The 14,358-nt window shown below is 42.7% G+C and overlaps 1 protein-coding gene across 4 annotated transcripts in view; it reads right to left on the bottom strand.

The window, feature by feature from the left end:
* LOC110524618 (periphilin-1) overlaps positions 1-14,358 on the bottom strand; it is a 33,885-nt gene that overhangs the window by 5,179 nt on the left and 14,348 nt on the right. For 2 of the 4 annotated variants that reach the window (XM_021604448.3, XM_090233635.1), the window contains 5 exons: positions 12,808-12,900; positions 12,268-12,479; positions 11,917-11,955; positions 8,801-8,874; positions 7,688-7,831 (listed from right to left, as the gene is read on the bottom strand). In XM_021604448.3, coding sequence (XP_021460123.2) covers positions 7,688-7,831; positions 8,801-8,874; positions 11,917-11,955; positions 12,268-12,479; positions 12,808-12,900 — 562 coding nt within the window. Of the gene's footprint in view, positions 1-7,687; positions 8,113-8,243; positions 8,397-8,800; positions 8,875-11,916; positions 11,956-12,267; positions 12,480-12,807; positions 12,901-14,358 lie in introns of all 4 variants that reach the window. The other 2 variants (XR_016495845.1, XR_016495847.1) reach the window with 2 other exon arrangements.

The raw sequence follows: 14,358 nt of genomic DNA on the forward strand, positions 1-14,358 counted from the left end.
CCCGGGTCAAGTTCCTCTTTAAACAACTTTCTCCTACAAGTTAAAGAGGGATAAATCGTTTCTACTTCATTTGGATCAGTTTTTACCAAAACATGGAATATGCACAGTTTACAAAACATTGGGAACACCTTCCTAATATTGAAAGCTTTCCTCGTTTAACTCAGCGGGAATAAGCATAACTGTAAAGAGAGAGAATTGGTGCCATGTTTAAAGGTGCATGAAGAAACCAGTAACATTAACAAGACAAATGCATGCAGCGCAGGGTCACGTCTCATAGTACCCACTACTCACCATTAGGGCAGTGATTGTCAAGCAAATAACTGCCGACAGACATGACAGCTCTGCTTCAAGCTCCTAAGCAACTTTGTAGTATTTTCTTTTTTTTGTTGTATGTTATTTCTTACATGATTAGCCAAGAAAGTTTGTGTTATTATATTCAGCCGGAAAGAACTTTTGGATATAAGAGCGGTGGTAACTCAGCAGCATTACGACCAGGAATAAGACTTTCTCGAATTGTATCCTTTGTTCGTACCCCCCAATTGAACTTATCCCAAACGCTGCTCCAAGACGCAGCGGCAGAGAAGAGGTATTCGGAGGCGACTAGTAGTCTGACTGAGGAGGCGTGCAAACCATCCACCGCGTCAGAGTATATTACTCGCTAATGTTCAGTCTCTGGACAATAAAGTATACAAGCTCAGGGCGAGGATCTCCTTCCAGAGACATCAGGAACTAACATACTCTGTTTCACAGAATCATGGCTCTCTCTGGATATACTGTCACCGTCCATACAGCCAGCTGGGTTCTCAGTACATTGCGCAGACAGGAATAAAGAACTATATGAGAACAAGAAATGCAGGGGTGTATGTTTCATGATTACCTACTCATGGCGTTAACATTGTTAACATTATGCATGTTAACATTAGAAGCCTCCTCCCTAAGTTTGTTTTATTCACTGCTTAAGCACACTCCGCCAATCCTGATGTCATAGCCGTGTCTAAATCCTGGCTTAGGAAGAGGCCACCAAAAATCCTGACATGTCCATCCCTGACTATAACATTTCCCGACAAAATAGCACTGCTAAAGGGGGTGGAGTTGCAATCTACTCAGAGATAGCCGGCAGAGTTCTGTCATACTATCCAGGTCTGTGCCCAAACAAAGAGCTTCTACTTTTAAAACCCCACCTTTCCAGAAACAAGTCTCTGACCATTGCCGCTTGTTATAGACCCCCTTCATCCCCCAGCTGTGCCCTGGACACCATATGTGAATTGATTGCCCCCCATCTATCTTCAGAGATCGTACTGTTAGGTGACCTAAACTGGGACATGCTTAACACCCCAGCCGTCCTACAATCTAAGCTAGATGCCCTCAATCTCGCACAAATGATCAAGGAACCTACCAGATACAACCTTAAATCCGTAACCATGGGAAACATCATAGATATCATCCTGACCAAAATACACCATTGCTGTCTTCAACCAGGATCTCAGCGATCACTGCCTCATTGCCTGTATGCGTAATGGGTCCGCGGTCAAACGACCACCCCTCATCACTGTCAAACGCTCCTTAAAACAGTTCTGCGAGCAGGCCTTTCTAATCAACCAGGCCCGTGTATCCTGGAAGGATATTGACCTCATCTCGTCAGTAGAGGATGCCTGGTTGCTCTTTAAAAGTGCTTTCCTCACCATCTTAAATAAGCATGGCCCATTCAGAAAATGTAGAACTAAGTACAGATATAGCCCTTGGTTCACCCCAGACTTGACTGCACAAAAACATCCTGTGGCGTTCTGCATTAGCATCGAATAGCCCACGCGATATGCAACTTTTCAGGGAAGTCAGGAACCAATATACTCAGTCAGTTTGAAAAAGCTAGCCGTAGCTTCCCTAACAGAAATTTGCATCCTGTAGCACTACTTCCAAAAAGTTTTGGGACACTGTAAGGTCCATGGAGAATAGAAGCACCTCCTCCCAGCTGCCCACTGCACTGAGGCTAGGAAACACTGTCACCACCGATAAATCTACAATAATCAATCATTTCAATAAGCATTTTTCTACGGCTGGCCATGCTTTCCACCTGGCTACCCCTACCAACAGCTCAGCACACTCTGCAGCAACTTTCCATCGATAAAAGACAGTACTGTGCAGCCGTCTTCATCGACCTTGCAAAGGCTTTCGACTGTCAATCACCGCATTCTTATCGGCAGACTCAATAGCCTTGGCTTCTCAAATGACTGCCTCGCCTGGTTGACCAACTACTTCTCAGACAGAGTTCAGTGTGCCAAATCAGAGGGACTGTTGTCTGGACCTCTGGCAGTCTCTATGGGGGTGCCACAGAGTTCAATTCTCGGGCCGACTTTTTTCTCTGTATATATCAATGATGTCGCTCTATACAAACATTAGACTATATGTTTTGATTATTAATACATTCTAAGGCTACATGATGCTACTCAAAAGTCGCATGAAAGGCATGAGCTCTGCTTTGTTTCTTGTGCAGGCTGCACACACTTCATCAGTCTCTCATTCACAATTTGACTAGCACTTGAGAATAGTCTCATCAGGACTTGAAATTTTACGGAGGCACCCCCCTTTTGTGGCGGTAATGTACCCTAAAAAATAAAATATCGGCTAGTGGCCATTGGGCTGAAAATAATTACAATTCCCTTCTCCCGGGTGCTAATTGCCGTGCTCCGAAGCACCTTATAGGCTAATAGGCTAAAGTCACCCATCAGACTATTGTTAATTTAATCTTGACTTTACATATACTAAATAATATCAAATTTGTTTCGATTTAGAATGGACCACTATCAAGCACCTGTCTCGGAACAGGGGCAGGGGGAAAAAATACATGTCATCTATGCACTTAAATAGCGAATTGAGGACGCGTTACATAGTGCATTTTCATGCCAGCCAGGTAGGCTATAGTCCTGTTGTAAAACAAAGCAAAGTGCTTAATATTAGGAAAGTTGAGAAATAAATATAGTAGGCCTAGCCTATAGACAGCTGATCCTCTTTTTAATAAAGGCCATCAAAACACTTCTTACGCTATTGCATAGCATATAGAAATGTTGCACAACATGAAATCATGGGCTCTCATGAAGTGTTTGATTCGATTTTTCATCACATTTGCATTGATGTCAGAGTGATTGGAGTGACAACAGAGTGCTGAGTAGCAGGCAGTTAGCAGGTTTGGTAGGCTACTAATGACCATCAGCAGCAACAGAGCTGGGAGGATCCTAATTACCGTGACTAAATGGTCACATGGAATTTGACTGCGGTCATTACTCGTGACCGCCGGTGTGGCGGTAACACAGTAAACCGTAACAGCCCTACTCACCATTCACTTAGAGTTGATTATGTTTGCCATCTTTCAAAACAAAACCTTCCCTAAACTTTTCTACAGTGTGTTGACACTGATTACATTTTCACGAATTTACTTCCTAAAATAAATAAATAAATAAATAAATAAATAAATAAATATATATATATATATCACACACACCTTCTACACGTTTTGAAGCTTTGAGGAAGAAGTGGGAATGGGTGAAAAAAGGGTCTCAAAACGAAATAATTTCCCTCGACATCACTAGAGCTTCAAAAATACTGTTTCTTAAGGACGCACACACACTTGGGAGTGAGCGTTTCAATGCATGTGTGAGGAAGTGTCACGCTGGATTTGTAACAATAGAGAGTATTTAGGGAGTAGTGTTTCCTCAAACTGTACTGTGAACTCTCAAGACAGAACCGGTCCCTGGTTACTTAATCAAACAGGAAGGGTGGTTTGACCTGAACCTGCTCTGTGTGTGTGTTTTTTCTCTCCCCTGGGTTCCCTCCCTATCTCCCAGCGGAGGGAGCCAGGGACAGATCTCCAGACCTGATACTAGAGAGAGGTAGGGCCACACAGGACGGGTTAAAAAGCCATGGCTGAGAAAAGGGAAGAAGGGATGAGGGGGCGTTTGGCGCGGACATGGAGGTCTGAATTAGAGGGGTACAGTGGGTGTGTGTCTGCTTGCTTGTGTGTCTGCATGCGTGTAAGCGTAACGGATACAGAGTTGGGGGTTTCGTCTTTAGGAGATTATACATACAAAGCTGTGATTCTATACTGGAGCTCTGCTCAAAAGAGCCCTGATGTAGGCAGAGAGGCAGGGGTCCTGAGTTAATAAGGGAAGTGGAGTAATGAGTGGATGTAATGACTGGAGGGCCTGGTAGACAGAGGATATCATTAAAATAGCCATTTAATCACTCAGCCTGGACTGGATGCAGACCGGACCGCTTAGTCTAGGTCCCAAATGGCACACTATTTCCTTTATAGTGTACTACGCTGGTAAAAAAGTAGGGCACTGTAAAGGGAATAAGTTGCCATTTGGGAAGCAGACTTCATGTAATGGACTAATAGGGAAGAAATGGATAAGTTTAGCTTACACTGATTGAAATGATGAATGGAGGGACTCCTCAGAAAATCACTGCCAGCAAGCAACTTTTCGATACTCCCATTACGTTAAATAGTTTCTCTGATACTTAATCTAGGTTTCTAACCAAAAATGTAAATAGTCGTACATCCATCCTCCAAAAATCGGAGAACAACATGTAGGCTAATGCTTTACAGTGTAGTACCATCAACCAAATTGGAGAAGATGGGATACAGGCTTACAAGTTCAAGGGTTGCTGCTTGCTTGTTTTCTGATTAATTTTGATTGTCGTTTTCAAGAGTAATTCCTCTAATGTAACACAGGAGCCTTTCAAGAGGAAGTTACTGGAACATAGCATTAATAAATGTCTTGGCTTTCTCATTTCCTTTCCTAGCGCGTAATCGGCCCCATATTAAATGGGTACGGTAGCTCTACAGTAAGGTATTTTTAGAACATGAACCAGACAAACAGCTCCCGACCTGACTGACCCCACTGAGTATCCAAATAATATTCAGAGTTGTGTATATTTCTAGTCCTCATCCTTCAGCATTACTGCAAACGTGCTCATTCAAACCAGCCTCCTCTGAAGATCAGTATTGGATAGAGGAGTGAGTGCTCATGGCTCAAGGGTGGTAAAGGACAGTCTCCTCCCTCTACGTAGAGTTGAATAAACAGCTATTGACAGGAGCCATCACACTAAATCAGCCTCAATGGAGGTATGAACCTCGTGCCAGCGCCCAGCCCCAGCCACCTAGCACCAGCTCTATCCCAAACACTATCCCCATGCCCAGCTCCAGACTTTCTGCCCCAAAAACATCCCTGGTGTTAGCCACATCTCTATTCCCATCCCCAGCCGTAGCCCTGTACCCCCAGCCACATCCCCATGCAAACCCAGCTCCATCCCCATGCATCGTGGTTTCCATTTGGTCTGGTGAATTTGGCTTGGCCCTCCACTGTACAGGGATGGGGATCAGACTGCATTTGGCTAAGGTCAATATCGATGTTACAAGCCAGTGCCTCTCCACACAACTGCTGCTGTGAACTGGTTAGGAAATGGCAGGGTAAGCATGTGTGCTATGTGTGCGTAAGCATGTTTGTAATGCCAAGAGAAGTACCCACACCGTGGGTGGCCCCCCCAGAACCCTGCAGGGCAATTCCTGCCCTGGTTTAACAGGAACAGATAAGTGGTAGTGTAGCGCAGTGTGTGTGTGTCGGGAAGGGCCGGGCAGGCAGACTCAAATAGCAGGCCCTGTGTAGAGCGTCACAACCTGAGATGCTTAAATCCTTCCTGCCAACTCATCCTCCCTCCCTGTGCTCGCTCTCTCAAATCAAAATGACATGTTTCCCAAGCCGCCATATGCAGGCAATAGGGCTTCAGAGAGCCACTAATCCAAATGGAGGGAAGGTTCAGGCCTAGGAGTTGGACGAGAGATAGCATTCTTGCACGGGTCAGTTCTTTGGAGTCACACCCGCCCCACGCCGGCCACATCAATTCCAAGCCCACCCGATGTCCGACATCAGGACAATGGCTGCAAATGTGTAAATTTAGCTGCCAATTAATTTGGCTGCCGGTCCATAAACGATCACATTTTTTCAGTAAAATGTAAAACAGTAAAATGATGTGACCAACAGAAAAGTACTATTTGAGATCTGTATATAATGCTTATGATGCTTATGTTTCCGCGCTAACAGTGGGAAGGCGGCCCTAGGCGGGAAGGCAGGCAACAAGCTTAGGCCCAAAACAAGCACATAGAAACGTATTGGGCTTATTTTGGACAGATTTTGGCGAAAGAAAAACCTCTCGCTTTGCCTCTTCCTCGCTGATACTATGCATGCATACACGGACAGGACATTTTTCATTAAGAGCTTACTGGGAACATGCAACAATAGCAAGCCTTATCGTATAACAGTTCAAAAGGCTATAGGCCATTGTTGAACATGCAACCTCTGTGATGAAGCAGCTAATAAAACATTTTCCAAAACGCACCGCTCTTAACCTAATGCGAACAGTTGTGACAGAGATAAATAATCTCTGTTAGAAATGTAGAAAGAGGGGAAATCTAATGGTTGTTGCAATGATGGGTTGCTAATACGTTCGAGGGTTGTAGCTTTGGCTTCTGGACAACAAAATGAAGTTGATATGAAAATAAATAGAACAGGAGAGAAATGCTGGTTAAATGGCACGAGGAAGTCTTTATAAAATAATTGCCTCCATGTTTCTACAGGTGGATTTTTTGCAAGGCTACTTTGAAGCAAAGAAAGACATGCCTCATTATTTGAAGTAAAGTAAATCGTTTCAAACAATTCCACTGCCTCAAGCACACATTGCAAAGTGGTGGGTGACGCGCTGGTAGTCAACGCTAGGCAGGCTATAGCCTACACACCCGAATGGGAGGCGAGCTTTAATTACGAGTTGAGATTGAGAAATAAAAATAGCTCCTTTTAAAATCGTGGCCACCAAAGTTAACACGCGATTGCATTCAGAATTGTTATTTGTTGCGCAATGACTGGGCATGCAAAAGCAGTTTTCACTCCAGTAGCCAACAGACTGAGGAGCTACTCTCACACTGTCTGACAGTTTGTAGGCTATTCCACTCCTCAAACTAGGCTCTGTATGCTGTGTGTGTGTGTGATAAATTAGATGCATGGCCAGTAACGAAAATACAAACGCGCCAATTGAATTCCACAAAATTATGCAAATGATCCTATAGACTGATAAGGATGACCGGTCAAATGTATTTTCAGCAGCTAACCGATTAACAGTTAGCATCCCTAAATCAGGACAGATTTTTCTACGCAACCTGACCCATCTGCACCCATTGTTCCGAGAGCCAATCAGTGACCCACCAAATAACAAATTTCATTAATTGTTTTTATGATTCCATAGTAGGCTATTATTCCCCTTCCTGCATGAATGAATTTGTCTGCATGTCTACATTTGGATAAAAGTCTACCTTTATCAGCATATCGTTTTTAGACATATGGCCTGCATATGGTCTAAATGCACAAAAGCCTGAATTAACCTAACAATTAACTGATATTTAACTGAATTTACCTATCGTAAACAAATACCTGCTTGCACTTTTTGCTGGCTGTATAGCCATCTACCGGCTTGTTGTCCTTGTCCACAATGCCACAAAAATCCTTCCAGACCAGGTGATTTTTTTTGCGGGTCATCCGCTGGGAACCGTTGGTATCCAACCCGATGCAAGACTCTACCACACAGCCAGCAGAGAATTACTAGCTAGCAGTTGAGTGTTGTTGGATAGTGGGACCTCTATTACCTTCTCAATTTCGAGGGCTTTAGCTGCGATGGCTTGAGAGCGCCGTGTCTTGAAGTTGGCCTTCTGTGTCTGGTCGGTCTCATCCTTGGCCGGCACTGTGTCCTCAGGCTCTGCTAGCAGGGCTGGGGTGGGGTCAAGTTCCTCCTGGGAGGGTAAAGGTTACAGCTAATGGGTTAGCGCGCCAGGCAGGACACAGCAGTTCAAATGGCTTAACTGATTCAGGTTTCAAATTCAAAGCGTGTGAGGGCAACACTGATTAGAGTCAACGAGGTTGTTGTTGCTGTCATTTTCTTTCAGCACATCAAACGCTTTAATATGCATGCAGCATCTCAACGATCTAGAATGTTTTTCCTTCAACATCTTTGATCAAAGACCGTCGACAGCTGAAGATGAAGGCCCACGCCCACCGACGTCAGCGCATCATACTGCATCATTTAGTGTTAAAAGGGAAAGGAGACACAAAACATAACATCTCTGAATGTCAATTTGAACAAAAGGAGGCCTTTTGTGACCGCGTTAGCATTGAAAATAAACAACTTTTTGAAACGCCCATTACTTTTAGTTTACAGAAATCCAGAAAGCTTTCATCCATGGCAAGGAAATGGGTCACGCATGGTGAATGCAGTCTTCATCTATCGTGACCTCATCAGACCACAAGAAAGAGACAGGCCACTTAAGGTACATCAACTGTTCCTCTGCGATGTGGGTTCTAGAATGAATGACATGAACAGGGATTTGCAACAGATTCCACACACCATGACAGGGCAATGAATTGTGTTGATAAACTGTGTATCCATAGGAAGGTAGGTAAAATGTGATGGTCAGACAATGTTGAAACGATGACAAAAGAAAACGAGTCTGTATGGTAACAAATCGGATTTTGACTATGTATCGAGTCTCATGGAATTCCATAATCCAACCAAGTGATGTAAAACAGTTGTGCAGGTCTTTTCTACCTTTTAGGACTAGTACAACGCTAGTAAAGGGTATGCTACTACTATGACAGGTAGCCTATCGTTTTGATATAGGCCTAATGAATAAATGATCGTATCAACTGAGAGGCTGAACTGAATCAGGAGCAGCGAGCTATGTCTGACAGTTACGCAGCTGTACCTTGATTGAGACAGCGCTGTGTGGAGAACCGTCTATGGAGGCAGTCTTTGTGTGGCCTAGCAACCTGGGCTTATCTGTGGATTGAAGGAGAAGAGGAATGAAGAAAGAGACAGGGGACAGAAGGAGAAACACTCGCAACTCATGCATACACAGTAAACTAAGAAGCATTGTAAAACAAAAAGGAAACATTTAAGAAAAAGGAGGGCACTCAAAATAAAATCAGGGCCACCAGGCGCAGTACAATTCCATTTAAATCCTCTCAGTATTAAAAACACACTGGGGAACTACCACCACTTATTCTATATTGTCATCCACCGTGCAATCACTCATTGCACTCGTACAGTGAACAATGGATAGGACAAGATGCTGTGGGACTGACGACAAGCAGAGCCCAGACAAATCGCTGTTAATTTTACGTTCTTGTTGGAATAGCTTGCACAATAGAGGTCGACAAGTTCAGCTGTGACTAAATTGAAATATTGTGCTCCGCCGGCTCCAATATGTCTATAAAAAAAACAAATATGGCTGGGTGGAAATGTTTGTTTTTATTCCCATGGCGATGAGACTGAGCCAAGGTGAAATTAAAAACACACTTCTTCCAGGAAGTTCTGAAAAAAATTCCAAGTAAACCATGAAAAAGTAGTTTGTTAGTTCAAAATGCAGCAAAATTCAAAATTGATTGAGTGCTGGATTTCTTATGATACTATTAACAGATGATTCTTTGAATGAGAGATGTTTCCTTAGGCAAAAATGTCTGTAGGCTGAATTTATAATAAAATGGATATTTGCCATATTAAAAGAACAGAGTAGCACAGACATAGAACTCTGTCTATGACAGACCAGGCCTTTGCATTTTGAGGAAAACCTGGTTAACTTGGAAAGACACTCACTCGCCAGACACACTTGAATCTGTGGAGAAGAAACTAGGCTGCTGTTTTAACTTAAATGATTAGTGACAGATGCTCATGAATTGCAAATCCAGAAGAGGAGCATCCAGAAGATTGTGTGTGTTCCATCAAAGAGACACGTAATGGCATTAGTTAAACAGCAGCAAAGGAATCTAAGCAGATTAAACATCAAACCTCACTAACGGGTAATGAATGAATGAAAGTCAGAAACAGAACCCTGCGGATAAGAAGACTAATCCCTACCAACAGTCAATGTGCTAGAGCAGGGTATTTCTGACAACTTCAATTGGCTAATTGTTTGTGTGTGTTATCAAGCCAAACAAAGAAAAGTTAGGATATATTGTACAGTCTAATCATTAGGGCAGGGAATTGCCAGGGACGTCACGGTACGATATTATCACGATACTATATGTAATTGCGATTCGAGACCGCAATTTTATTGCGATTTGATGCTCCAAATACTTTGCTTACTATATAAGTATGTCTGCTGCAGAGAGAAGGGGGCCGTGAGAAAAATGAGCTTTACAATGAGTAATGGAAGTTTAAAAAAAAGTGCTAAAAACATGTTGGCTATTTCATAAGAAGATGGAGAACAAGCTATAGGATGTTAAATACTAGGCGTTGCACAGGTTCAGCATACAAACCCACTTCTTATTTTACAAATCGATACTTGGAGTCAAAGTATCAATATAATATTTGACCAAAATAATATTGTAAACATATTCAGTTTATCCCCCTCCACTACTAATCATGAAAGCTAGGCTATACTTCACCAAAACATTGTGGACACATGCTCTTCAAAACATCTCATTCCAAAATCAAGGGCATTAATATGGAGTTGGTCCCCACTTTGCTGCTATAACACCCTCCACTCTTCTTGAAAGGCTTTCCCTTTCCACTAGATGTTGGAACACTGCTGCGAGGACAACCTTCCATTCAGTCACAAGAGCATTAGTGATGCTGGGTTTTGTGCTGAAGTTGCTTCCAGAGGCAGCTTGGAACATGGTAGTGTGTTGATTTTTACATGCTCCAGCACTTGTCGGTCTCGTTCTGTGAGCTTGTGTGGCCTACCACTTCATGGCTGATCCGTTGTTGCTCCTAGACGGTTTCCACTTCACAATAGAATAAATAGTCTTCTTCAAGGGGTACTTAAAAAATACTATTTGGGAACTAAAAACTTGAACCATAACCTATAGGCAGCATGCTTTCTCTAAGCCATTGTACTCCAAATGCTCACTCAGAGACATTGTACAGGATTCTCTACAGTAAAACTAGGCCTACAACTAGACCCTGTGTGGTTTGTATTCCTTATCGTCCCTCCCAAACAGTTTCTTTCTGTGCACTTTGATGTGTTGACCTAGCCAAATTAGTGTTCCAGACAGGGGTGGAGGGACAACTGTTTTCTACCTGTTTTACTGCATCTTCAAAAGGGGATAGAATATGCAGCCAAACATAGGGGTGGGGGGGTTCTTCAGGCTTCCTCTGTGCTCTCTTTACACCGTAGCATAACGGAGGAAAATAAGGGCTTTAAAACCCCTCTGCAGTGATTATGAGAAAGGACTTCTTAAGTGAAATGGCTGCATTAGACATAGGGATATTTAAGGACACTCCCTGTTACTTTCCTTTATTCTCCTACTATCCCAATATTCTTAATCTCAAAATCTCCTCACTTCAATTGAAGGTAGGCCTAACTTAACCTACGCAGATTCCTGGTTAATCCACACAGAGAAAAGGTAATAGTTGTCTTTTTACTTACCCAGGTTGTCCATTGAGGTCAGAAGACCTCTATGACAAGGGAGACCTGGCAAGACCTGACTGAATCATTTTGAAGCTCATAAAGAAAGTTAGGCTACAACATAATGGTATGCATGCACCACTCAAAGGGGAAGGTAATGGGACTGGGAGTGAGTGCTGGTTTGATCTTGAAGACATCTGCTGGCTCAGTGCGCAAGCCAAGCAAAGGTTAGACATTGAATCAAAAGCCAAATCACCTCAATAAAACGAGGCTATTATTTTCCCAGCCTTATAGAACCTGCGTGTGCGTGTGCGTGTGTGTGTAATTAAAAATGTTCCAGCACCTCCATTTAATACACACCTCCACTGAAAACAGATGCTCCTCTCAGAGAGCGGCCGGGCCTCTACATATTAGTTTAAGCATCACTTCAAAATGTGCCAATTTTCTTTTAGGGATATGAAGTGTAGACTTACCAGGCTCTCTGCTCTGGCTGTGAGGCTCTTCTTTATACCCTGGAGAGGGGCGAGAAAGAAAAAGGTCACCAAAATGACTGACAGCAGATACAAACACCAAGGTTACAGTATCCACACTAGTGGATGCATGTCCTTTACATTGCATCATTCCAAGTGATATGCTAGAATGGACACTGGATCAGAGCCAGACTCTAAAGTGATTGATTAAATGTGATATTATTAAATCATTGACAGCTGAACTAAATGCCTCAGTAGAGAAACCAAAGGAAACTTGGGATGCTTCCCTATGAGACCTGGTCAAAATAAGTGCACTACATAGGGAATATGGTGTCATTTGGGTTGCAAAATTACTCTTCTGATGGTAGGGGAAGCCAGCCTGGTCCCTGTCTGGGGAGTAGCTCCTTCTGCTGGTGTTGGACCCGGAGCGCATGAGAACGGAGCCTGTTATTGGTGGAGTATCCCTTCTGATAGGAGAGCGGTCCCGTAATCTAGTGTACGAGTCCCCGGCAGGGCTTGCAGGGTAGGGGCCCAGGACTCTCCGCCTGATACCCTCAGGGTTCTCCCTGAGAAAACAGAGAGCGAGAGAAGGGGATTCAAGGGCCCATCCATTCAGGTCCACTCAATGACAGAACTAAAGCCACGGCTCTAGACATGATGAGAGCCTGGATTCTAATTACCTCTAAGTGTAGAGTGAAAGAAGAAAACCACTTGATATGAAATAATGAAGTTGCTGGACTTAGAACAAAATAAGTAGTGCCTTGGATCTTGAAAAACAATATACAACAACTGAAGTCACCATGTCAGTCCCATTGGTGCTTGGCACTTTGGTCTATTAACTAAGTGCACTAGAAGGAATGGGCCTACCCTCGACCAAAGTACATGAGGGCCTACCTCAGGTTGGGGTAGGCTGGAGACATGGTCCTCGAGAGAGGAGCTATCACTTGAACTCTGCTGCTGGGATGGGAGCCCACTCTGCTGCTGTTCCTAAAATTTCAAAATAAAATAGACTTTGGGAACACTTTACTTGACACCCTGCGTCATAACCATGTCATAATATGTCAACAGCTGACAACCTGTCATTGCAGGACTTAGAACAAAATAAGTAGTGCCTTTTATCTTGAAAAACGGTATACAACTGAAGTGCAGTGTCATTCCCCTGCTACATCCGCAATAATCTGCTAAACACATGTATGTGACCAATACAATTTGATAACACATTTAGACCGGTTGTGACATTGATCGCATTATTTTATGGCTGGTTAAAGACACCTACATAAGAGTGTCAAAACCCACAAAACCACACCAGGCAAAACATTTCATTACACGATAGCCTACTTGTCAACAGTATGTTCGTTAAATAACGTTTTCTTACATGGACCATATTAAATCATCATTGTAATTGTGCATTGGGTTAGGTCAGACATGCACCGAATCAAATGCTCTGTTGCTGATAACTGTGTTGAACGCAGGAGCAGATTTCAGGTACAGGACAAGACACCCTCTTGATTGATGACTGACATAAGGACATGTATGTGATAGGCATATCTGGCATATTTGATGAAATCTGTCATAATGCTTCCTGACAGTGTCATAGTGTATTTTCACAGTCCGAGTGACAGAATCGTCATAATGCTTCATGACAGTGTAACAAAGTATATTTTCTGCAAGTTAATTAAAATATGATGAAAAAAACATGACAAAAGAATTCATTACAACAACAGACTTAAGAAACAAACTTTCAAAATGAAACAAAACTTATTGGCAGGGAAAAAATAAATTTGAATAAATGTGGGTTGACACTTATGTACGTGTCATTATCAGCCATAAAAAATAAAAATAAATGTAACAGCTGTAAATATACTGATCATGACAGTGTTATGACCATATTATGACAGGTTATTTGTATTTATTATGGTTCCCCATTAGCTGCTGCCAAAGCAGCAGCTACTCTTCCTGGGGTTTGGCTTAATGAAGGTAGTTAAACAGTTTCAAAAATATTACAATGCATTCATTACAGAATTCACAACACACTAAGTGTGCGCCTTCAGGCCCACACTCCACGACCACATATTTACAACACAAAATCCATGTGTACGTGAGTGTATAGTGTGTATATTATCATGTGTGTGTATGCATGGGTCTGTGTTTGTGTTGCTTCACAGTCCCCGCTGTTCCATAAGTTGTATTTTTTATAATAAAAATAAAAAAATAAATAAAATAAAAAATAATAATTTGATTCTAATGCTTGCATGAGTTACCTGAAGTGGAATACAGTTCCATGTAGTCATGGCTCTATGTAGTACTGTGCGCCTCCCATAATCTGTTCTGGACTTGGGGATTGTGAAGAGACCTCTGGTGGCATGTCTTGAGGGGTATATGAATGGGTGTCTAATCTGTGTGCTAGTCGTTTAAACAGACAGCTCGGTGCTTTCAACATGTCAC

Source organism: Oncorhynchus mykiss, chromosome 1 (genome assembly GCF_057628025.1).
Source record: "Oncorhynchus mykiss isolate SJ-2025 chromosome 1, ASM5762802v1, whole genome shotgun sequence".
NCBI classification, from domain to species: Eukaryota; Metazoa; Chordata; class Actinopteri; order Salmoniformes; family Salmonidae; genus Oncorhynchus; species Oncorhynchus mykiss.